The sequence below is a fragment of the Barbus barbus genome (assembly GCF_936440315.1).
Source record: "Barbus barbus genome assembly, chromosome: 29".
Taxonomy (NCBI): domain Eukaryota; kingdom Metazoa; phylum Chordata; class Actinopteri; order Cypriniformes; family Cyprinidae; genus Barbus; species Barbus barbus.
Genome location: NC_136757.1, coordinates 13,391,935 through 13,417,792, shown reverse-complemented (window position 1 = coordinate 13,417,792; position 25,858 = coordinate 13,391,935). Strand labels below are relative to the sequence as shown.

The window sequence follows — 25,858 nt, the reverse complement described above, 5'->3', positions numbered from 1 at the left end:
TATATATATATATATATATATATGTATATAGCCTACATTCTGTATACATACTATATATGTATATAATAATAATTATTATTTTTATTATTATTATAAACAGTAAAAAAAAAGTTAAGTGAACTTGACAATTCACTTAACTTATTTTTTTTTATTATTATTTACTTGATCATTTTAAGGCAAGGGGTTTCCTCGATTTTTTTAAGTTAAGTCAACTGATCACTTTTTACAGTGTACCCGAGAAGCTCAGGGGTTAATGGAGAGCGGTGAGTTTAGTGCGAGAACAGTCCCGTCTGAATGAATGTTACAGACACTCAGAGACAGAGCAGGAGGAAGCCAGACACATCCTGACTGACAGAGAGCGATCTGTGAAGAACAACAGACCATCTTAACGCTAGCCTCGGCTCTGTAAGTGTCGTTGACTTTCATTCAAAAAAACATTGCGTTTTACAGTTAGACACACTGGAGAAGGGTTTGTGTGACACGTAGCTTGATGGCAAGATGCCCTTATTCTCCGTACTAGAGTCGTCTGTTACGTTTCACAGCTGAAAAGTTTCAGTGAAAGATGTTTGTAAGAGGTAGGGGTTTAATTCAGTCCAGTTATGTTTTAGAAATAACGTCCTATGTTCTACGTTCGTAGCAGTCGATGAGCACAGGTCTGTCAAAACGTCTTCCTTTAGGCTGTTTATGATTTAAGGACCGTAATCGTGTAAACACATGTCGTTTCATCATTAACGTCAAATCTCAGACTTCAGAGCGCCCCTTCTAACAAAATTACCATGCTAACCTGGGTTTCCGAAAAAATACCATAGTTAATACAGTTATTGTTACTATAAATGATTATGACCTTCAAACAACGTAAGTATATTTCTGTTGTTTCAGAATTGGCATTTGAACACTGCAATTTATGCCTATATTATTCAGTGCATTGTAGTATTACTGAAACATTGTAATGTGATTTGTGTGTGTGTGTGTGTGTGTGTGTGTGTGTAACCAACAGTCACTGAAAACCCTATATTGATTTAAATTACCACTACCAAAACACCAATAATACTAAAATAAGAGAGCAAGTTCCCCTGTTTCACTCATTTTACCACATCTCACAGAAGACACACAGTATTGCCTTCATAAAGCAGTATAGCTATTTATTATTTATTTTTGTCCGTTAATAAGGTGAAGATGCATCTCTTCACCCAGCTAAGATTGTTCCAGCGTTTTATGGCTTGTGCAGGCATTTAATGCACACTGTATAGCGTTGAATATGAGTGCAGCAGATGTAAGGAGGTTATTAGCTTTGGTGCTCAGTGTTGCATTGAGACTAATGTAATATTTGATCTCAAAGCTTGTTTTGAATGGCCTGTATAAGGTTATTTTATATGAGCTATTTTTGTGTTCTGTGCCTTGATTCGAAACATTTCCCCTGTGTTTTTTCCCAGTTACTGATTACAAGATCAGAGGAAGATACTTGTTAACCATACCCCCTTTTTTAATTTATAGCTTTAATGTTTTTGATTTTCTGCTTATTTATTCATTGCCCGAGCTCCCATAACAAGAAACATTTTATTGTTTGAAACATACTGTAGCTAAATCAGTATAACTGAACTCTACAAACCTTAACTAAATATAGAATCCTTCAGACTGCTTCTAATATAATTTGACTAATGCAGTTTGACCTCAGTTCAGGATATCGATGCACTTGCAGTGCTGGCAGAGGAACAGTGCATTGTGCCATCCTTACACAGGCTCAGGGAGAAAATCGTTCTCATGAAAGTCAAGTGCGAGAGCTTTCTGCATGGAGAGTGTGTGGTCAGCGATTTTCCCCTCATCTCTCAGTGGCTCAATCAAGATTGCTGGATTCATGACACTGTTATCTTCCAATGCAGTCTGACCTTGTTGCTGTTTGTGCCCGCAGTGTTTAGAGGTTTCTCTGGACAACCAGACCTTGGCGAACAGGAGTTGCTGCTTTGAACTAAAGAGGGTGTGAGGAAGAACAGGCCTGGAGATAAGCAAACAGCGGTTACTAGGAGAAGGTGAATGTCTTGTGTCACAAAGAGTGCCATCAGCAGACTGCGACACTGAAAAATTGGTTTTCTACGGCTTTCACTTATTGTCTGATGCGCTCAGCTGTGGTGAATCTGAGCAGCCTTGTTCACCATTGGATTTTGATCTATCCTTTTTGTCACTTTGACAAAATTTGCACCCAATAATACATCAATAATCACTGCCAAAGCTCAATAGTTTTGTAGATCCTGTCGTCATCTACCAGATCATCTTCTACAAGAATGACTTCTACCAGAACATTTACCAGATCGTGAAACGCTAAAATCAACCAAGACTAAGTTTATTCTTCTCTTTTAATTCTACCAAATCCTCTCATCTCAGCTGCCAAGACATCTCATTTAAGAGTCACTCAGTGGTAACAAGACAGGCGTAGGGAGGGAGTAAAAAGAAGAAGAGAAGAGGGAGGGTGGGTGGAGAGCCGGAGAGAATTGGCGCTCAAGTGTGAGCGAGAGAGAGCATGCAGAACACAGCGTGCGAGTGTCTCCTCTAACCATTGGCACTTTGATACATTTCAAAGCCTCGCACCTCGCACTGAAGCATCTGACAGAACGCAATAGGCATCCGAGACTTGTACCCGAGCAGACGGCCGAACGAATGGGCTTTTATTTGAGGAGCAACAGTTCAGAAGGACTCGTCTGAGACGGCTGTAATTGAGGATGAATTTCTGAGAGACCTACTGGGTAAAAGGGATCCAAATAGTGACTTAAGATTTTACAGCAGTCCAGAAAGCCAAAAAGGAGAGAGAAATTCACAATGGATGAATGTCCTTGGATTTGTTGGCAGTGCTGATCCGTTTCTCAGTTTGTTGGTGTGTTTGGGTCTCTGAGATTCTGCGAACGAGTTTGTAAGGAGTTCTAGTACAGGTCAGTTCCACGCTGGACCACTCAAACTATCTGCAGGAGGTCTGGAGAGCATGGGGAAATCAAACAGCAAGCTCAAACCTGAGGTGGTGGAGGAACTAACCAGGAAGACCTACTGTAAGTACTTTCTGAGTAAACTTTTAAGAATAAAGGTTCCATTGAAGAACCATTAAAGAGCCATTTTGGATGGCTCTTTAAAATAACCTTTTATGGAACACTTCCTAAAAGAACCATTTTTTCTCTGTGTGAAGAACTTTTAATAATCTAAAGAACTGTTTTCTACTAGAGAAACATTTGTGAAAAAAGAAACATTCAGTGCTAGAACCATAACAGAACATTTATTTTTAAGGATGCGTGTAATAAATGCTGTTTCATACCCATAATTTTCAATAGTGTTCCATTTTTCTGTTGCTATAATCGCATTGATGTTTTTCCAGCCTTTGAGTATGGTGGATGGTGGATATTAAAACCTAATTTTGAATTTGTCTGGTATCCTCTTGGTTCCAGCACATGCACTAATTAATAGACTATAAATATGAGCTAATTTGTTTGAAAACAACATTGTTAAACCCCATTCAAGATCCTGCAGCTCATACCATTTATTTTGTTACAAGAAATCACAATTCTCGAAGCATTGCAAATTGTGATTAGAAGAAGCCTGGAAGTGGGCCTAATCAGCATGTTTTAAAAGCCCTCCAATTGGGACTCAAGTTTTATGAATATGCAAATTGGTCGGTCTTGAGATCTGCAATCAGGCTGGTGGTTGCCCAGAGAGATATCTGACAGTGGCTTGCTCTCTGCCAGTGAAGCAGATTGGGTTTCCATGGATGCATAGGCTATATAAACACATTGAGCTAGATCTCGATTATAAAACTAGTGCAGTGAAATGACAACAGCATTGGAAATGCTAAGGACACAATTCACTGTAGGCCTTCTTTGCATTCTCCATAAGTTTGCAGTCTCTTTATACAGAAATTAATTGTTGTTCATATATTAACCAAATCCTATCTTAGAAACTGTCGCCATACAGCTTATCAATAACAAGTTTTTGCTATTTTCAAATGCAAATCTATGGAAGTCCTGCGTGTTTAATTATTATTATTATTTTCTTTTTTCAGAAATATGGTAAAACATATTGGCTGAGGCACTTATTTTATAGTGACTCAAGCTACTATCCAGTGTTCCACATTTAGTTTTTTGGTTAATTATGTGCATTATCTGGGTATTTGAATTCTTTACATTTTCAAATTGAAGACACACAATGGCATAGAACAGTACAAAAGTACAAGAATTGGGATGCACCTACAAATAGAGTTTTAGAGTGCTACATAGCTTTTACAAAGATTTTCCAGCAAAATGAATCTGTGTAATATTATAAAACTCTGTATTAGGTTACACTTTCTGAACCAACTAAGAACAAATAGCAAATACCTAACCTGGTCGTCCATTTATTAAAGGTGATTTAGGAAGCGTAATATAAAACAGATCTTTTTTTTTTAATTGAACTTATGAAAAGAAGCCAAGACACTGTGAGTAAATACTGTATAATATTAGTCAGTAAATAGTAATAGTCATGCAGATATAGAATGGGACGTGACGTTCCTAATAATGGTGTCTGCTGTGGCTCAGTGGTGGGCGCTACATGGAAAGGCGCTGGGCAGGAAATTGCAGCATGCAGGGAAATGTGCCTCCGTGCTGGGATGGACGCCATGGCCCTAACATTCTTTCTTTCTTTCTTTCTTTCTTTCTTTCTTTCTTTCTTTCTTTCTTTCTTTCTCTGTCTCTCCTGTTTAATTGCCTCTCTGTGAGCATGGAATAGAATACTGTAATTAAAGCCTTATCAGCTCTGCTTTGCAATGAAGGACATTGCATTTCTCTTTCTGTCCATGTATCCCTCTTACCTACCCCTCTCTCTCCATAGCAGTCACTTATCTATACCCTCCTTTGTTGTTTTTTCTCTCCTCATCCCCATTTGCAACCTTTATCGGTTTCTCATTCTTTTGTTCCTGCACGCCTTTCAACTCTCTATAAGCTTGAGCCCATAGCTAGAAATTATGTTTTTAATCGGGAAGAAGTTGTCAATTGTATATTTTTAGGTTTGCCTTAGCTCTATTGCCTGGGACTACTGTATAAAAAGGGAAGTAAAGGCTTTAAATACACGTCTTTTTGCAATCAATTTTTTATAGAGACAAGCAGTTTAACATTAGAGATTTTCACACTTTTGTACTTACTTATTGGAACACTTAAACATAAAATTAGCTGATCTCTATTTAACTTGAAGTCTTTAGATTTTAATAATACTGTGTTTGATTTTCAAAATTATATTAAGTCACAGTTTATTCTGAATATAAGTTTAACTAAGAAACCACTTATTAGCTGGTATTGAAAATCATAAGCGCCGCATAAGTTGAAATCATAAGCACCCTATACACTTTATAAGATTTGACTTTTTGACTCTTTTCGATTCTTTTCGGAATGAACAGCTGGCCCCCGTTTCTCTCTCTCTCTCCACTGCCTTCCCAGATGTAACTGACTAATTCAATCTACACTTTCATCTGTTTCATGTCTGCATTTTGCATATGTTTATGGCAATTAAAGGACAGCTTAACTTGTTTTACAGCTGTGGAGGCTTGCAAGTGTTTATTTCTCACGAGTGGGCTACAAGATTGAGTTTTTTGCGTGGTGAAGAGCAAAGGGAAGCGTGCTTGAATACAGACTAGATTTTAATGTAGGCAGAAGATTTTTTGTTCTGCCAGGAAGGCCTTGATCAAAAGCTTATCAATCAGAACACTGGCTCGCCTATTCAATGTGGTGAAACAGATTTTCCATGGCATTTAACTACAAATATGAGGCACTTCTCTTTTGTTGGGTTATGTAACACTGGCTGATGGCATTTTCATAGCAATCATTAGATTATTTAATGGAGGACATATCTCTTGGTATTGATTGAATGTAAGCTACTGTTGCAGCTCTGTGGAGAATTGTAGCCTCAAAGAACTACAGCACTGGGCATTAGAGGCCTGAATGATTTAATGAGGCAAATTTAAACAAAGGCCTATATCACAGCCAGTTCAATGCCAGCTCACATCTCACTAAAGTGCTACATGTTAGTCTCCAATGGTGCTTTCTTTGGAGAGATCACTATGCGCTTAGAGCAGTGGAGCAACTGCCCCATTAAAGTTTTGCCCTTTCAGTTAGCAGATTTGCAGACAATTGACATTTTAGGCTCCCTTTAGAGTGTTAGTTATATAGTCCAAATGAAATATGGGGATATGGGGGTGTGAACTCTTAAAGGACTAATGCACCAGGAAATGAACATTCTGTCATCATTTACTCACCCTCATGCCCTTGTATGAATTTTTCTTCTTCTGTTGAACATAGGAAATTTTGAATCATATACTAGTCCAACTTTTATAAGAATTTACAATGGGAATAGAGTTTTCAAGACTTCAAAAAGGCACAAAAGCACCAGAAATCTATTTTAAAAGTAGTGTATACTTGTTTTCAGGTCTATTAGTAATACGATTTCTGATTAAGACCATTTGTATGAACTGGATTAAGTGCTTCATCTAAAATCGGCATGTTTTTTGCCAATTTGGAGTTTAACAGCCCCTCTTCCTCATTCTCTTTCATTATATTGAAAAGGGTGGTGGTCACCTTTTATGTTCCATTGCAGTAAATCAGTAAATCACACAGGTTTGCACAGTATTTCCATTGTTTGGGTGATCTGTTCCTTTAATTGCTCACAGACATTGTGCTCTGACAATGTGTCTGAAGGGGCCGGTCATTTCCTTCTCCGTCACGCTTTTCTAAATCTCTTTTTCCATTGCTTGAAATACAAACTCTTTGTTTACCCCCATTAGAACAGTCCGCCTCAATAATGATTTCCTGTGACTTTGCAAGGAGGCATCTGAAAAGATCTTGCTACTGTATGGTTTCCAAGTGATTGGTGGTCTTAGTACAAAGAGCTTGGCTGCAGAGTCATTCATAGAATGAGAAGGAGGGTTGTTTAAGTCATTTTGGTATAAAACAAAAAGCCAGCATGAATTCACACAATTTCCTCAGCGGACCATTTAGAAAATGTGCAAATGTTTAATAGTGACAAAGGAGGGTCTGCACACACTGACTGTGTTTTCAAGAAAAATACAAAGGTATGAAGGCATCAAGGCATGTTTGAGTCCAATGTTTGCATAACATCCTATAAAGATGCCTCCATTTGTTGCCTATAGCAGTCCCAGTAGGATTTCGCCAAGCTTATTTCTAATCATGAATGCCCAAAATTATGGAGTTGACAGTGGCTTTTCTAAAAAATTGCAATGCTATTATTTGCTGCATTTTTTGTGTTGTTTTGCAACAAAAACTCACGAATAATCATTATATAATTATGAAAATAAGTTTAGTTTGTTTCCTTCATAAACATATCTGAATTAGGCAGCATTATTTGCATAAAGCAAATAATGGCACAACAATCTACATTAAAACACATAATAAATTAGTTGGAGATTTCTGTAAAGTTCGTTCTCAGAATTTTGATTTATCTAAAATGAATAAGAAGCACAGTTATTTCAATAGTGTGCCCTTTGCCAACAGCTATCAAGGTGCTCCCGGTGCACTTGTTTTAACTTTTTATGCCATTTTCAGTGAAATCCAGTGTTTAGTTGTTCATGTAGAAGCATAGAAGGACTCCCGGAAGATTTAGAACTAAGCTCTGTTCTGTAATTTACATTTTAGCCACATATTGTTCACAGTATATATCTAAGAGTAGTGTGCAATTTGAATAGCCAAGAAGGTTTCATAACTCTGCCTTCTTTCCAGATGCTAGGTGTCCAAGTCTCTTTACTTTGTCTCTCTTAATCTCTCTTTTTCTCTTCATCTTTTCCTCACAAATGGAGCACAACATTCCCAAAGGAGGTTTTAGTGAGACAGGATGAAGATAGACAGACATTGCCCACTCAAATCTTCAAAAGCTTTTCTCGCTTGAGTGATGGGCTTGAGCTCCTAACTGCACAAATAGCCATATTTAACCATTGAGGATTATCAACAAATGATGAATTCTCTAACCAATCAAACTGCAACTAGTCAAATATGACAGAAGAAGTAGATGTATTGCTATTCACATGCAGATGTACAGCAGATGTAAACTAAACCCATACTGTGCAGTATTTGACATTTGTAATTGCAATACTGCAAGTTTTCCATCTGCATCCATATAAATCTCAAGTAGTTTTCTTCATAGGAATGGATGCACAGCCATGCTCTTCAAGTTTGTTAGAGGAGGGACACTTGGGGTCCAATTGTGAAAGCTGCCTCTCAGCATGCAAAGATGAGAGTAATATGATATGATGTCAGGGGATTTGTTGTTTAGCATTTGTAAATCACAAGCCTACATACAAATGCTGTTGACCAACAAACCACAGCCTATTCATTGTCTTCTGGCTCGTACTTCTGTGCTTGCATTGTTTTTTGTTAGCCCTGTTACTTCTTATGAAGTAACCCCTTGTAGCTCCAGAGAGTGTCTAATAAGCCTTCTGCAAGTCGCTTATGATAGATGTGTTAGCTAAGTGTTAAATTAATGTCAGTGACCTACAAGTGAGATCGTAAAAAGTGTTAGTATTGTGCACTGTAGTAGACAGGCTAAATCACAAGAGGCAAGCAGTCTGCTATGATAATGTAGCACAGTCTGCCAGACAAAATATTTAGTATTTTGTTTGGTCTTTAATTCAATTTTATTCATTTTGTTTTCTCCTGTTTCCCCCTACAGTTACAGAGAAAGAAGTTCAGCAGTGGTAAGTATCTATCTATCTATCTATCTATCTATCTATCTATCTATCTATCTATCTATCTATCTATCTATCTATCTATCTATCTATCTGTCTATCTGTCTATCTGTCTGTCTGTCTGTCTGTCTGTCTGTTCTGTCTTTTTTTACCATTGTATCTATCAATTTTTCTATCTAGTTCTACACACACTCTGCTCAGTGTTTATCCTCCTCCTCTCATCCCTCTGTTGTCTGTTTTGGCACACTGGACACATCATGCTTTCATACCTCCATCTGCTTTGGCCACTCAACACAGCATCATTTTACATCTCCGCATCATTTTGTAGTTGTGCTTCCCAGGGTAAAAATCTCAGTGTCTACACTTGAAACACACACATTTGACAGTAATCTTATAGTCCATCTCTCCATTTTTGTGCCCAAATGTCAGCGAGCAGGAGTGTGTAGTTTGGCACACCTCACTTAATTTCAGTCTGTCACAGATTCCAAGCGCTGGCACTTTAGCTGGCATGACCAAGGTTAGTCCAGTCCTGGCACTGTGTGTCCCTGGGTATTTGCCAGGCTAAATTGTTGACTCATTTCTGCCGCTGCTGTTAGATATAAAACCAGTGAGGAAGGACAAGGATGTGGGGCTGCAGTGGGACGTGAGCTATAGGGTGCCTTTTGAATTCACTCTACCTTTCAGAGTCCTGTACTGCTGCTTATTTAGGATCCATCATTCCTTTGAGGAACCTTCCTGTGGATAAATGATGTTACTAAAGTGACACAGAGATGAAGTTACAAAAAGCAGCTTTTTTCATGTTTTTTTAGCCACAGTGCTTTTGTGGTACACAAATGTCAGAAGTGTGTGTGCATTTAAACTTAAGTATTATCGTATTTGCAATTTATATAGAGAAGGGGTCCGTAAGTTTATTATGCTTACCAAGTCTGCTCTAATTTGATCAAAATAATAGAAATATTGTGAAATATTATTAGAATTTTTTTTTCTTTTGTAATATATTATAAAATATAGTTTATTCCCTTGATGGCAAAGCTCAATTTTCAGCAGCCATTATTCCAGTCTTCAGTGTCACATGACCCTTAATAAAGCATTCTAATATGCTGATTTGCTGCTCAAGAAACATTTCTTATTATTATAAGTGCTGCTTAGTATTCTTTTGGAAACAGTGCTAAAAAAAATTCAGGATTCTTTGATGTTCAATGTTAAAATATACATTTTTTGCAACATTATGAATGTGTTTACTGTTGCTTTTGAACAATGTAATGGCTACTTGCTGAATAAAAGTATTCATGTACTTATCCCAAGCCTTTAAACAGTGTAAATAGTTTATTCTGAATAAGAACTATGGGATGGGGTCGGTCATTGGAAATTAATAATTGCAAAATAACATTTTGGCATGAAACAAGTGTTTTTAATGTTTAAATAATAATAGTAATAGAAAATGTATTTGTTATAAGTATTTCTGTCTGTCAAAAAGTAATAAGTAAAAGTTACTTGTACTTATAGATTATACAGTTGTGCTCATGGATATCTTCTTCCTTAAAACCACTGTTGGCTTCTTCACATAACTTCATTTCCAAGTTTGTTGACAGAAATGATGTGTGTTTTCTTCCAGGAGTTGCATAAAGTCAGTTATCGCTTGTTATTTTCCTTATTCATCAGATGGACTGTTGTGGCATATCTGAGGCTGAGAGTAATATTCTTAATCTTTTTTGAATGGTTGTGATTTTAATCTTTGCTATTCAATCTCAGAGCTGAAATGTAATGAAACTGGCATGAACATCTTCCTCCCTGATCTCAAACTGAATTACAGAACTATTACATTGGCCTGACAGAATTACGTTCTCTTTCATATAGGCTACAGAATTCAGTGTCCTCTTATTCTAGACATTCTGTCACTAATAATACATGCAGAAATGAAATCCCCAGCATTGACCAAGAGTTCCACTTGCTATATGCATATAAATGGCTGTTTTTATATACACTGATGGGCATTGATCAGCCAACTACTTTGCATTGCGGTTAACCAGCGCAGAGGCTGAATTAATGGCTGTACACAGGTTAAGCTAATGGACTCATGTGTGCTGGACACCATAATGAAAGTCTTTATTTGAGTATGCTGCAATCTACTGAAGTGCCTGTTAATGGAGGGCACAGCTGAAGTGCCATAAGGTGGTGAGGCTTTTGTCAGCAGTCTTGCTAAACAAAAAGTCACATTTTTAAGTCACGTTACATTCATCTTCCCCTCCTGTGAAATGTTAAAAGCTGCAAGTGGATAATTGAGTCAGTGAGTTGAACTCAATAACCCAGTTATTCCAATGATTCATTCAAAAGAGTCGACTTCAATATTCAATCATCCGATTTACTCAGATATACCGCAGATCTGTCGCTATTTCTACTTCCTTGCAAATTTAAAATGTGATTGTTTGATAGCAATATTGGTAAACAGGGATGATGATTCTAGAATGTCCTGTTTAGGTAAATCATATTAAGCATACAACACCACAAACGAACATTTAACTACAACAATATTACACTGTCATTATATAAAGCACCGATTAAATCACTGCCTCCAGTAAATGCCAATGAACACAAAAGCATTGCGATTCCTTTGTTTCCCCTTCCATTAAGAGCTAGAGAGGTTCAGAAGTGATGATGGTCAAATGAGCAGCTGTGTGAGGAATGACAGCGTATTTTATTCAGGATCAAATGGCCAACTCTGTTGAAGAGACCAGCATATGTTTGTTTTGGGTGCTGGTATCACTACCATGCTTTCTTAAAGGCATAGTTTACTCAAAAAAAAAAAAAAGTCATTATTTGCTCAGCCTCATGTGGTTACAAACCTGCATGACTTTATTTCTTCTGTGGAACACAAATTATAGATATTTTGAAGAATGTTTTAACTGGTTTTGCCCATATATTAAAAGTTTGTGGGACATAAAACATTCAAAATGTATTTGTTATCAACAAAAGAATAACTAGACTACATTAAAAATGGTGACATAAACCACCAACATCAACTCACATGAAACGTCAATGGTTCTTGCATGTCACATGACCAGACTTTCATGTCACCATTTTTGATGTTGCCAGTTAGACCAGCACTAAACCATCAATAACCAGCTTGGATCATCAACATTGGGCTTTTCAGCAGGGAAGTGACGTTTAATTACTGATTTTCACTTCAGCGATCCAGACAGACTGAACTGATATTGTATGAATGAATGAATGAATGATGAATGAATGATGCATTTATATAGCGCCTTATTGTGTATTGCTGTACACCCAAAGCGCTTTACAATCATGTAGGGGTCTCTCCTCAACCACCACCAGTGTGCAGCATCCACTTGGATGATGCGACGGCAGCCACAGCACAACGGCGCCAGTGCGCTCACCACACACCAGCTACAGGTGGAGAGGAGAGAGTGATAGAGCCAATCAAGTGGATGGGGATTATTAGGAGGCCATGATAGACAAGGGCCAGTAGAGGGAATTTGGTCAGGACACCGGGGTTACACCCCTACTTTTTACGAGAAGTGCCATGGGATTTTTAATGACCACAGAGTGTCAGGACCTCGGTTTAACGTCTCATCCGAAAGACATGAGGTATGTAGGCTGACATAGTCGAATATGGAACTTGTATGGACAGTTTAATAGTGTGTAATTAGAGAACGAGGCAGCAACATTTCTAGAAAGTGCCTTTTTGATGTTGCAATGTAAGATGCCTACACTTCATCATCACGTCTCAATGAAAGTTGATGTTTAACAGCTTTGATGGGGCAAATTTGTTTTCATTTGAAATCTGAACATTAAAAATGTCATTCCTTTGAACTAGATGCTGCATTTATGCACATCATATTTGAATTATGAGAGCTTTGTGTTCCTTGCTTTTCAAAAAACAGGCGTTGCTTTGACAATGGCGGCATGCTCCAATTAAGCCGCAATCAAGCTAGGTTAGATGAAAACGAAATGCCGTTACCCTTCTCATTTGCTCTGTGCTCACTCTGTGCATGCTTAATGCTGTGGAGAGTTGGAATTCTGTGTGTGTGACTGTGTTGAGAAGTAGAAGGTTGTTCAGAGTTCCCTGATAGGGCGTAACAGTCCCCACCACCACCTTTGCCAATGAATGGATAAAGCGTGAATCATACTTACAGAGAACATTTTCTCCTTTCTTGAAGCTATAAAAATAGCCCAATTGATTTGTGAATCATCCGAGTGTGCTTGACTGACTGTTTTTTCCTGACTGGTGTGGTGTAATGGGGCAATTGCTGAGACATTACACAGCTGGCATTGCTCCGCATGTGGCCAGAGGATGGCGTCATAAAGCTACAGGAGGTTATACAGACCCCTGACCCTCTGCGAGATACTTGTGTGCATGTGGCAGAAAATATCTTTGAGTGGTTTTACGGTTGTGTACAAACTTTTTCTTTGGTACACAACTTCTGGACTTCTGAAAATCTCATATGCTCTGCCGGACCATTCTAATCATGGCTGTGTTCTAATCCATGCATATGTTTTTTTTAACCTCAGTTTTGTAATCAAAATGTCAACAACACACTTCTCTCTAACCATTTAGTTGCTTAAACCCAATCCTTCCACCACTGACCACAAGCTTGCATTTAGATCTGCCTCCATCAAGTCAACAACCAATGATTAGAACCAAGTAAGCAGTATTTTTATTTACATTTTTTTTTTTTGGTACTCCAATTTTATTTTTCCACTAAATTTGGAAACATATTTATGTGACAGTACAAAAGAAATGATCTGCTGTTGCTTCTGTTACATATTTGTTGACTTTAAGAGACTGAAGAGTTGGCTGCAGTGGCAGTAAGTTTTAATTGGCTGATACACCCAGCTATTTGCATAGAGGTGGACAAAACTAGTTTAGATTAAATCAGCATAAGATGGTTTGTTGGCTAGTCTTAGCAGTCTGTTTGCTTGCTGTTTGCTTTTTATTTAGAAGTTGTTGTGGTTACTGTTGTGCTGAAGAGTAGTACTCATGGTCAGGTTATGGGTGGCTGCATGAAGGTATACACTACATATACACTGTACATTTTCAGGAGTGACTTTTGCTTTTAAATATGGGAGTGAATCCTCAAAATGATTGCTTTGTGTACAGAACAAAATTCACTCTTAATAGCTATGATTGACACTGAGGTAATGTTCTGGCATCTTGCACATTTAATATCCGCCAAAATATTAACCAAAATAATATTAAAGTGACCAGAGACTTGTTATGTTTGGTGATTTTTACTAAACTACTGTCAACAGAGCTGTTAAGTTTTGTTTATTTTTGGAAGGCTGCTTTGCAGAGCGCTCTTGAAGTTTTTCCATGTCCAGTTATTGTAAGTGATCGTTATTAAGCATTTCTAGGCTTGTTGTTTTGTGCTTGGCTCATAAAGCAATCCAGTTTATAGAGCTAATAAAGTAAACAGGTGCAAATCACAATCATTTGTTTTGTGGCTTATTTGCCAGATAAAGTGTTTGAATTTAAATTAGTTTTGTTCTTGTTCTTATTTGCTGTTTTCTTCTAGTAAGATCTGGCAACAGTAATGAGTCAAGACGTACCATGTTTTCGGTGATTTTGGTTGTAGAATTTGATTGTCACTCTGGTGTACGTGGCCTTTGAGCAATGATGACTTAAAAATGCATGCTACATAATCCCTCTATAGCTCTGTGAAATTTGTTGGATGAAGTTGTCAAAACTTACAAAGATTGATGTAAACTGTTGCATCAATTAAAAAAAAAAACTAATTTTAGGGAATAGACTGGGAATAGAATGTTTAATTTCCTCTATTGTTAAAGGTTGTTTATTTGTTGTCTGTTCTGTTCTGAGGTATCAGAGTCTGGTATCATACTGAAGGCAAAATTGGGATCAGTCCAAACCAAATTGGGGTATGCAAACAAACCCATATGACCTTGCGCTTGTCCTATCCCTCATGTTAGCAGACTCTTCTTTCCTTTAAGGAGGAAGTTCCTGTCCTTTATCACCAGGAAATGGAGAGACAAATAGACAAACTGAGTAAGAGATTGGCTGTTGTGAGAGTTTAGTAACTTAAATCACACTGAATCTCCATTAGGAGTTTCAGCATGCAAGTCAAAAAGATGAGAGTGTTGTGCTGAGATAGGGATAGACCCTCTTTCCCTTCACACTCACGTCACATAACAGCCTGAATTCACATTCTGTGGTAAACTGAGCTGCACTAACAGTCTGCTTCGGTGAACATGACATTAGTGGTTATAAATGTAATGCAGTATTTGATTGTGACAGGCAGCTGCACAGGGAAACATTACAGCTTGATTAGAAGGTAAGCATTCATGAAAGTTAAACAGTTCAAAGTGCAGTTCTGTTCTTGTACCCTGCAGAGCAGCTCACCCGTCCTGCAAAGATCATCACCTCAAAAAAAAATCTTGAAAATGGATTTTCTAATTTTCATGTGTTTATTGCATTTAACAAAAGTTTCACTGCTAAAAAAAAGTCAAAAGTGCGTGTTGCCTTGTTTTTCATTTGAAAACAGGTCAAACCCCTTAAAACAAGACAATATAATATAATACTGTCAATTTGTATTTTTTAAGTGTTAATCTTACAAAATGTTGCTGTGGTTTATCATATTATATTATATTATATTATAATATGTTATTTATTATATTGTTCAAAAGTATGGTTGGTAAGTTTTATTTTATTTTATGTTTTTAATGTCTCTTATGCTTACCAAGGCAACATTTACTTGATCAAAATATAATAATCTGGAATATTGTGAAAAATTATCAGAATTTTTTTTTTTTTAAATATGTTTAAAAATGTAACTTATTCCTGTAATGGTAAAGCTGAATTTTCTGAAATTACTCACATGATTCTAAAGTAATCATTCTAATAAGACAATTCAGTGCTCCAAAAATATTTCTTAGAATTATCAGTGTTGAAAATAGTTAGATTAACATGGAAAATGTGATTTTTTTTTTTTCTCAGATTTCTTTGATGGATACAAAGTTCAGAAGGACAGCATTTATATGAAATCGTTTGTAACATTAGGAATATCTTGACCATCACGTTTGATTAATTTAATACATCCTTTCTGCATAAAACACATGCTGAAACTAAATAAATAGTTTTGTTATTTTTATTGGAATAAGGAAAAGAAAACTTGAAAGCTTTTTCTGATGAGTAGGTTTGACCAGCAGGGTATAGTAGACAGGAGACATCAGTTGCTACCTGTAGTTTAGTGAAAGTATCATTCTTGTTTCATGTCATTCTCAAGTCACAGCAGGGTTCAGGAAGCTGACAGATCTAGCTATAAATTATTTCGAACTGTCAGAAAGAGAACAGACTTCAGAGATCTTATGAAGCAGGAGGCAGAGTACAAAGACATACGCCTATTTTGTTAGCATGGAGATGAGTCAGGTGCTGTGTTCACAGACGAGCATAGACTGTTCGACAGTCTTCTGTAACATCTTGCCCACTTTTCAAAGACAGTGTATGAAATTATAATGTTTTTTTTCCCTCTTCCAGGTACAAGGGCTTCATAAAAGATTGCCCGAGTGGTCAACTTGATGCTGCAGGTTTCCAGAAGATCTACAAACAGTTTTTCCCCTTCGGCGACCCCACCAAGTTTGCCTCATTTGTCTTCAATGTTTTTGATGAGAACAAGGTGAAGTGCACATCACTGTTAGGGTTTTGCACAACAGAATTTCTTTAGGGTTGGAGACATTCTGTCTCTCTCTTTGTCTTTTCTTTACTTATCACTGAAAGTTTTTTTTTTTTTTTTTTAAGATTTTATTTTTGGCGTTTTTGCTTTTATTATGATAGGACAGTTTAGATCTGACAGGAAACAAAGCGGGAAAGAGAGGGGGCGGGATCGGGAGAGGTCCTCAACCCGGGATTCGAACTCGGGACGCCTGTAGTGACCGACACTGAAAGTTTTTTTCAGAAATAAATATCATCAGCTAAACGAACGGTATGTTGTTAAACAACAGTAAAATCCATTAAATGCACTATACTTCAGATTGTGTAGTTTCAGCATCTGCCAGCAGGGGCTAATTGGGCCATGATTATGAGCCAAACCTCAACACCTTTATTTTTCACCTAGACTTGTTTTTACAGAATTGTCAGATATAAACTTGCAATTGCGAGTTACAAAGTCAGAATTGCGAGATATAAAGTCACAATTGCAAGATATAAAGTCACAATTGCGAGATATAAAGTGTAGTAACTTTAGAACTATTATTTTAATTTAGCTTTTAGGGAATCTATTATTAACAAACATATTATTATTAACAAAACAGAATACATACACACACAAACACACATACACACTGCAGGCAATGAATTGTTTTGATTTGAAGAGAGTTTAAGGTTCTAATGTTCGTTTCCAAGAATGTTTCTAACTTCAACCTGAGGGAGTCACAAGCAAGGAACTTTACTATCTTTACTCTTAAAGATGAAAGCAACCAGTTTCCAGCAGTATTATGAAGAATTATTTGATTAATTGCTCTAAGTTGTTTCGTTCCTTTCCTGGTTGAGGGAACCCCGGGTGCGGATTGGTTGCTGAAATCGTTGTTTTGTGATGTCACTGGGGATGCCCTCTTGCGATTGGTTGGTTTCTCTGTGACGTGATGACGCGCTTAGGAAGTCTGTTTAGAGTTCTTTGGTCAGAACTTTGAAGGCATGTGTGGATCCTCGCCAGATGGTATATGGCTGAGAGCACTCAACAGTGCGATCAGATGAGGAGCCGAAGTTTCAAACAGCGTGCGAGCAAGCAGCAAGCACTAAGCAAAGCTGGGCGTCTGTCTTTAACGGGCTGATTTCAGTCCGCACCTTTTGCTGTTTGATCCAATCACAAGTGTTTCTGTAGGGCGGGGCCCCGCCCCGCATGGCTCAGTTTTCCATGCGTAAATGAAGAATATGTCCTAGCAGATCCCTATAACTGTTTTAATCATACATTATGATGAGAAAAGTCAACTTTCATCCACACCGAATTATTGCTGACGCAACTAGCTTTCATTCAAAATCAAACAACATGTATTTAGCATACACAAAGTACATACCTTAATTCTATATACTACATGGGTTAAATGCATCGATTAACATGCTACCTTCTAAATAATCATATGAAAGACATAAGATACAGCGTTAGTATGTATTGTCTATTGAGTATATTGTTTTAATAGAAATAGGAATAAAGGAATATCTGTTGGCAGAGAGTCAATAAAAGTTTGGGTGTTCTTTGCACAAGAAAAAAAAAAAACGCATTCCTTTGGAATGTAGGGAGGACGAAAGGGGGAGCTGTCCGGTGGTCATGAGTGTCCCGTTGGGCATGTATCTGTGAGACTTCAACGCCCAGTCTCATCATAAAAATGTCTCTCCTGGTTGATGCAATCATTGAATACATGTTAAGCAGTCAGGAGGTCATGTCCAGATCCAGAGGTCTTTGTCCTGTTTCTGGTTGAATTATGTTTAAGTCATAAGAAAGCCACAGTAAAGTCCTGTTCTGGAATACGTCCAGATGCTCCCGCAAATTTATCCTGGTTTTAGAGGTCTCCTGCGATAAGGAGATTTAGGGCAGGAAATCGGACAGCCAGTCAAATGCAGATGCTGGGAGTGGAAGTCTTAACTCCTGCTAAGGAATGTGTTGTCTTGAAATTATTTTGTGTGTCCTGGTCTACTAGGCACTATAAACTTTTTCTCAGAATTGCGTGATATAAACTCTCAATTGCGAGTTTATATCACGCAATTCTGAGAAAAAAAGTCAGAATTGTGAGATAAAATGTCGCAATATCTTTTTTTTTTTTTTTATTCAGTGGTGGAAATGGGCTTCCATAATTCCTGGAGTCTCTGTAGTAAAGAAAAAGTAAGAAGTAGAGTAACGTGCAGGATGCTTGATGCATGGTATCATGTTGAAATCTGGTTTATAATTTGTTTTATTAGATTACGAATAGTTCACTATCAGATATATTTGTCAGTGTTTTTATTTATTTTTTAAAATATTATAAGGGTGGTGATGGCGCAGTGGATAAGACACATGCCTTTGGTCTGAGAGACCCGGGTTGATCCACTGTGAGACACCAATGTGTCCCTGAGCAAGACACTTAACCCCTAGTTGCTCCAGAGGCGTGCGACCTCTGACATATATAGCAATTGTAAGTCGCTTTGGATAAAAGCATCAGCTAAATGAATAAATGTAAATGTAAGGGCCTTGAGGCATTTGGTTAAATTAAATTTTTTCAAACCTTTTTTCTATTTTTTTTTTTGCTGAATATATCAGATTTCATGGTATACCACAAAAAAATCTATGAAAGTGCAATGGTAGTGAATGCTTTTTGTAGACATTTATCTTTGGCTGTCTATAGTGAGCCTTTAGTATATAGTCAAATTGCTAACATGGATAATTACTGGGTTTTTTTTGTTTTTTTTTACATACTATTCCTACTCTGTAGTTCAAGAACAGCTCAGTCTGAAATAATATATTGCAAAAATAATCAATTGCAAATCAGGCAGGGTCACCTGGGTGTGAAAGCTTACCAGTGGAACAATGCTTTGATTGGATAATTTTATTCACAGGAACTAAATGCTGTCTGTCATTGTTAGTGCCTCTTCAGAGATTCCTTAAGCCCACCAGTTCGATGTGATGTGAAGATGACAGAAAACAGAATGTATAGTCAGAAAAATTCACACAATAAAGTAAGGTTTGAACAAGCAAGTTGAGCGTTTCCACCCCCTGAAGTTTTAAGACATATTTTGGAAGATTTTAAAGCTGTGTACTAAATAACATGAAACTGCTTTCATTTACCTCTCTTGCTCTAGAGAGGTTTCAATAGACAAAACATAAAATGTGTCATAACGTATCTGCTGGATATTTGGAAGCGGAAGGCATTTTGTAATGGCTGGTGGTGCCAGCCTGTAGCCCCAAGGAAGAGCAGGGGGTGGGACAGGAATAGCAGCCCACTGGCCCATTTTACTCTGCCAATCAACAGAAGGCTTGGGTAACACTTTACAATAAGGTTCTATTCCTAAAAATTAGTTAGTGCATTAGACATCATGAAAAAACTATGAAAACTTTGTTTTTACAGCATTTAACAGGGTTCATTGTTAGTTAGTGTATGATCTAATGTTAGCTTTTAGTGTTAAAATGTATTAGTACGCTGTTTAATAGAAATTTAGAAATGAATTTAAATAAAAGGGTAATAATATATACATATTTTTTTCCACAGGATGGACGGATTGAGTTCTCAGAGTTTATTCAGGCCCTGTCTGTGACCTCACGTGGGACTTTGGATGAAAAGCTCCGCTGTAAGCAAGTTTTTGATTAATAAAGTCCCATTTAAGTGAGAATCAGTGAAAGACAGAAGGAGTGAAGTAGCTTTGTGAGATGCTTCATGAAACAGTAAGCATTCTTAAAATACACAATCCCAGCAATGATACTTAAGTCACATTTAAAAATCAATGTATTTCATATATATACAGTATATATGTGTGTGTGTGTGTGTGTGTGTGTGTGTGTGTGTGTGTGTGTGTGTGTGAACCTGGACCACAAAACCAGTGTTTGGCTGAATTTGGCTTGCAAATTATGTTAGTATTCTTTCAAATAAATGTTACTTGTTTTGATATTTTATTCTCAAATACAAAGAAATTCATACATTATTGAGTGAGGCTTAAGTGTCTGAATACTTTTGGGAGAACTGTGTTTTGTAAAATTGATTAAATGTGAAATTACCTCAACGTAAAACAACCAAAGCAATTTTCTCACTGGTATTGAACAGACTCTTTTACATATATGGGTCAAGTACCGCCTCTTTCTCGGTTGACTCTTCACCCCAGGCACTGACCTGTGTTTGTACTCTGCTGTGTGAGTAGGGCTGTATGGGTGGGATGTCCTGGAGTCCTGGAGTGAAGAGAAAACCATAGATGGCGAGATGAAAGAGTCGCTCCTCACTGCTGTAATTGCAGTGCAATGATTTGGCTCATACAAAGCATGCCTTTATCACCCAATCCTGCATCTGTCATTCCTTGTAGTGCTCACATGTCTGCTTTATTATACAGAGATGTGGTCAAAACACAAAACACATATATACACACAAAACAACTCATTTTGCTGCTTGATATTGCACTATTATACATTTATATTATGCATATTATAACTGGTATTTCTTACCATATTATTTTAATGTATTTTCTTAATTATAAACACACTGGTTTTTATTACAAACAGTTTACTGTTGACAGCACTTTGTTAATATTCTGGTTATTTCCCTACAGTGGCTAATGAATCGGAAGTCTTGCACATTCACAGAAAACTTTTAGCAGCATAGCATTTCTGCACACACTCACTATGACTTCTTGTTGCACGCTTTAGGGGCCTTCAAGCTTTATGATCTTGATAACGATGGCTATATCACACGTGATGAAATGCTCAATATCGTAGACGCAATCTATCAGATGGTGGTAAGTCACTGTTCATGTCAACTGTAATTGCAGTCGGAATATATGGCATTCATTTAATGAGTAAAATCTCTCAGATGTCTTTAACATTACTTGCATTTTTTAAGGGAAACACAGTGGACCTTCCAGAAGAAGAAAACACACCAGAGAAGAGAGTGGATCGTATTTTTGCCATGATGGATAAAGTACGGCTATGTCCTTTCTTCTTGACCCCAATCATACTGAACCAGTTAATAATCCAAACCAGTGTTATTATGCAGCGGGCTGTTTATTTTATTCAATTTGAGGATTTATTTAATTTAATTTGTGGAAATCACTTAAGCAGACTAACTGCTAAATATTTTCTTGGTTCTGCAAAAGAAAGAATGTGCACAGATTTGTAATGACATGAGGTTGTATAAATAATGACAGACTTTTCATTTGTGGGTGGACTAAGGAATAATCCTTAAAGACTAAGGATTTTTATGCAGTCCAAACACAACAGTAATGATTAGCGATCAACCATCACTAAACCAGATTTTTAAAAAATCGCTAATTTATAGCTCTGATTAAATTTACTAACCACATTCTCGTCATCAATCCAGTGTAGATCAAGGATGCAGTAGGGAATAAGAAATCATATTTGTGATAAAGCTAGTCTATAGTCCATTTTGGCTTGCACTACCACTAACATTGGAGCCTAGCATTAATGCCCACTCAAGCCCTGAAAGTTGAGATCAGGACTTTTTTGGGAATGTTGACAGCGATGGAATGCTTTCCAATACTGTAGCAATCTCAGATCAGAACCGCACCCAATGAGGAACCAGTAGGGTTATTTTAAGGACTTAATGCTGCTTCAAACAAGTACTACACTCAGCCACATGAGGTGAAAAAGAAAAAAAAAATGTTTTCATTGCCTACTCTGTTGTGAATTTTTCCTCAATGGATCAGCCTGTTAGCACTCGCCCCCTGCTGGGCATATGGAGCATCTTAAAAGTGGAAGAGTGTTTTTTCCTCATGCATAATTGAAAATCCTCATGGCTGTTTTTTCAGTAGTAAACTGATATAACCTTAAAGTCTATTCCACATTCGTTTGAAGTGTCATGCATTCGCATGTAACCACAAACAACCTTAAAATAACACGTTGTTTGTACTCAGCATTTGAGACAGTTGTGATTCTAAACAGTTTGTTTGTTTACCCAGAATGCTGATGGGAAGCTGACCCTGCAGGAGTTCCAGGAGGGATCAAAGGCAGATCCCTCTATTGTCCAAGCTCTGTCACTCTATGATGGCCTTGTATAGTAGCAGCTTGTCTTAAGGATACAGGTATGTGGTGCTGAATAGAAATGCATCCTGCAGTTTCCTTAAATCCTGACTACAGTACATCCAATATTTTACATATTATAATTGTTTTAGTGTACTTTTATATTCATAATCATTGGCGTACACTGATAACAGTTTAAAGAGAAGAGTCACATAGTCCTTAGTAGCAGAAAACAGGGCATTTGTCCAAATATGATGCACCCATCACTCTCTTAAATTGGTTATTTAGGAGCTGTCTGCCAGTAAGTGCCAGGAAAAGGGTATAGAAAGAGTTATATCGAAATGGGGTGATTGTTTTTAGATTTAGAGTTTTATAGCCTTTTCTGAATGACAGATTCTATTAAGCTAGTAATTGGTGGAATGACACTATTATTATTATTTATGTGTTTCTGGAATTAAGATCAAGGTTAGCTGTGCATCCATTTGCTGGCCTTATCTTACCTCATGGAAGTCACATTGTCAGCTTGTGTACTAAAAAACAGCATTGAGAGAGAGGTGTACATCTTTTAGAATTGAATTGAAAAAGCCTTGTATATTATTCAGTTTCTGAATTTAAACTTGAATTTGATCTTTGTGTCTTATATGGTGGAATAGCACTTTTTCCATTAATTCCATAATTGACTCATATTGAAGACTTCAGAATTAACATCATTGTTTAATTAATTATATTTAATATTTATTAGGACTCAATGGATCTTTATAATAAATAGATTAAAAACAGTACATTGTATATTTTGTGGTGCTTTATGGCAAAATTAAAGTTTATTAACTAATTAATTGTTTTGACAGTTTGGCATTTTAGAGAAAAGGGACATTAAGGGGGGAATGTAAATAAGTTGAGGAAAAAGTATATTCTGCATTTCAAGGGATACATGGAAATAAATAGTCAATGATGCAATTATTTTTATATTGTTGCAGAACTTGTGTTGAACTAAAGAAATTACAACTAATGAACTAATTAAATCTACAATTTAGTCAATTCCTCTTCCTGTCATTCCGATTCAAAATCAGTTTCGAACATCCTGTTGTTCATCAGCTGGATTTCATCACAAACTCATGAATTGAAACTGAGCTGTTTCTTAAAGGGATAGTTGATCCAAAAATGAAAATTCTGTCATTACTCACCCTCATGTTGTTCCAAACTCGCAAGACCTTTGTTCGTCTTCGGAAGACAAATTAAGATATTTTTGATGAAATACGAGAGCTTTCTTACCCTGCATAGATAGAAACACAACTACCACGTTCAAGGCCCATTCATTATTAAATTAAGTTTTTATTTTTGTTTTCTTTGCGCACTTTTATCGTAGCTTCATAAAATTAGGTTGAACCACTGATGTCACATGGACTATTTTAACAATGTTCTTACTACCTTTCTGGGCCTTGAACGTGGTATGTCTCTTGCTGTTTATGCAGGGTCAGAAAGCTCTCAGATTTCATCAAAAACATCTTAATTTGTGTTCCAAAATGAACGAAGGTCTTACAGCTTAGGAACGGCACGAGGGTGAGTAATTAAAACAGAATTCTCATTTTTGGGTGAACTATCCCTTTTTATAATATTACCCATCCCTCACTGTGAGCATTTTGTAATGGTCGTTGTACAGGTACGACAAAGGATCCAGTGCGGTGCCATCCCACAATGCCATTCAAGGAGATGAGTCTTCGTCGTTTGACCTCTCATTCTGGACACTTAAGACTGAGAAGTCTCACCACAAGCAAATCACATTTCGGCATACAAAGACAGAAAAGAAGAACCTGTCATCCTGAAACTTGTGTGTGTGTGTGTGTGTTTGTGCACGTGTGTGTGAGAGAATGCTAAACTGCAGGATCCCATTGGAATTACACCAGTGCTTGTTTTCTGCCGAATAAATGTACTGGAGAAAATATGGATGGCACTGATTGCTGAAGAAAAGCATGCTGAAAAACCTAAATTATAAATGTAAATATGTGTACACATTTCATATTTTTTAATCATACTTTGCTGGGATATTGTGGATGTGTGCTTCATATATAATTTAAGAGGCTGTTGATATTTTATTTATTTCTTGTTTACCTTAAAGTGTATGGATCGCAGCTGTTACAAGCCTCAACGTTTCTAAAAGCCTCTTGGAATGAAAGACTTTAATCCTGTTTTGCTTGTGAAAAAAGATTAATTTATTATAGTTGCGATACACAGCTCCCATTGTGAAGAGTGCACTGCCCGTTCATTGCTGGCAAAAGTCATTGCGAAGTCCTCAAGCTACTTCTTAAACAAGGCACTGTAACCAAGCAACATGCTACACTGTTATTCCTGAACAGTTGCACCTCAAAAATGATGTAAGTACCTCTGTAATGAAGAAACAATCAGTCCACCATCTGCTAACTTAAACTGCACCTCTGCATTTGTCTTTTCCTGTGTAATTTTCCTGTCAAATAAAAGTCATAGACTTGAACTATGACATTCTCCTCTCAAAGCAAGTAATTGGGTATGTGTCGGGCGGGTTTGAGTGGGTCTCATGCTTTATCAGTCGCTCTCTGGCTGAAGATTAAATTTGAGTCACTGCATAATTGCCTCTAATGTTATTTGCCGTCGGTAAGTAAGATGGAGGTTTTAATATCTGATGTGTCTCCTCTTGATATTTCAACAATGGCTGCTTCCATTTTCATCACTGTGTGGTATGTGTAGAATTGCTGTGCTCATAATAGGACAGTGTTCCATAGGCACACAGACCATGTTTTCTATCAGCACAATGGATTCGCTGGCACGCTTTCAAAACAATTCGCTGTGGTCAATGAATCCCTGAAGTAATCAATTTTGTCACCCTAAAAGAACATAAATCAAATTCACCATACAAAACATAAAATAGACATCGCAGTCTACATAAGTGCCATTTTCTGAGAATCACAAGAGCATTGTTAAGATTTTTTATATACACTATATTGCCAAAAGTATTGGGCAATTCCCTAGAATATCATTATATGCTTAAACATTAAGATCTGTACTCATTTACTAAAGTAAAAGAAATTACTAAAGTAGTCAAACCTGTTCATTAGAAGGGGTGACCCAATACTTTTGGCAATATAGTGTATATATTTTTATTCAGCAAGGATGCATTAAATTGCTAAAAAAGTACAAGTAGTGTCATTTATGAAGTGTTTTTCATTTAAATTCTGTTGTTTAATGCACTCTATATTCATAAAATAATAGTTTCCACAAAAATAATCAGCAGCACAACTGTCTTCAACATTCATAATAATAAGAAATGGTTTTTTTTTTGCACACCAAATCAGAATGATTTCTGCAAGATCATGTGACACTGAAAATTCAGCTTTCCCATCCCAAGAATAAATTACAATTTCAAATACACTCAAATGGACAATTATTTTAAATTGTAATAATATTGGACTTTTTCTTTTGTATTTTTCATCAAATAAATGCCACATTGGTA

At 36.9% G+C, this 25,858-nt stretch overlaps 1 protein-coding gene across 2 annotated transcripts; it reads left to right on the top strand.

Annotated features, from left to right (window-relative positions):
- Positions 1–238: 238 nt before the first annotated feature.
- LOC306849759 (neuronal calcium sensor 1) lies at positions 239–24,973 on the top strand. 2 transcript variants are annotated; one of them, XR_013782365.1, is made up of 10 exons: positions 266–405; positions 1,910–3,035; positions 8,680–8,704; positions 16,206–16,344; positions 19,904–19,982; positions 21,046–21,134; positions 21,239–21,316; positions 22,314–22,436; positions 23,847–23,934; positions 24,035–24,880. XR_013782365.1 is itself a non-coding variant. In XM_079385051.1 (9 exons), exons 2-8 carry the CDS (start codon positions 2,972–2,974, stop codon positions 22,410–22,412), a joined length of 573 nt encoding a protein of 190 aa, XP_079241177.1. In that variant the 5' UTR covers positions 239–405; positions 1,910–2,971; the 3' UTR covers positions 22,413–22,436; positions 24,035–24,973. The 2 variants fall into 2 exon arrangements, 1 of the variants encoding a protein (XP_079241177.1); XM_079385051.1 differs by lacking the exon at positions 23,847–23,934 and having other exon boundaries at positions 239–405; positions 24,035–24,973.
- The last annotated feature ends 885 nt before the right edge of the window (positions 24,974–25,858 follow it).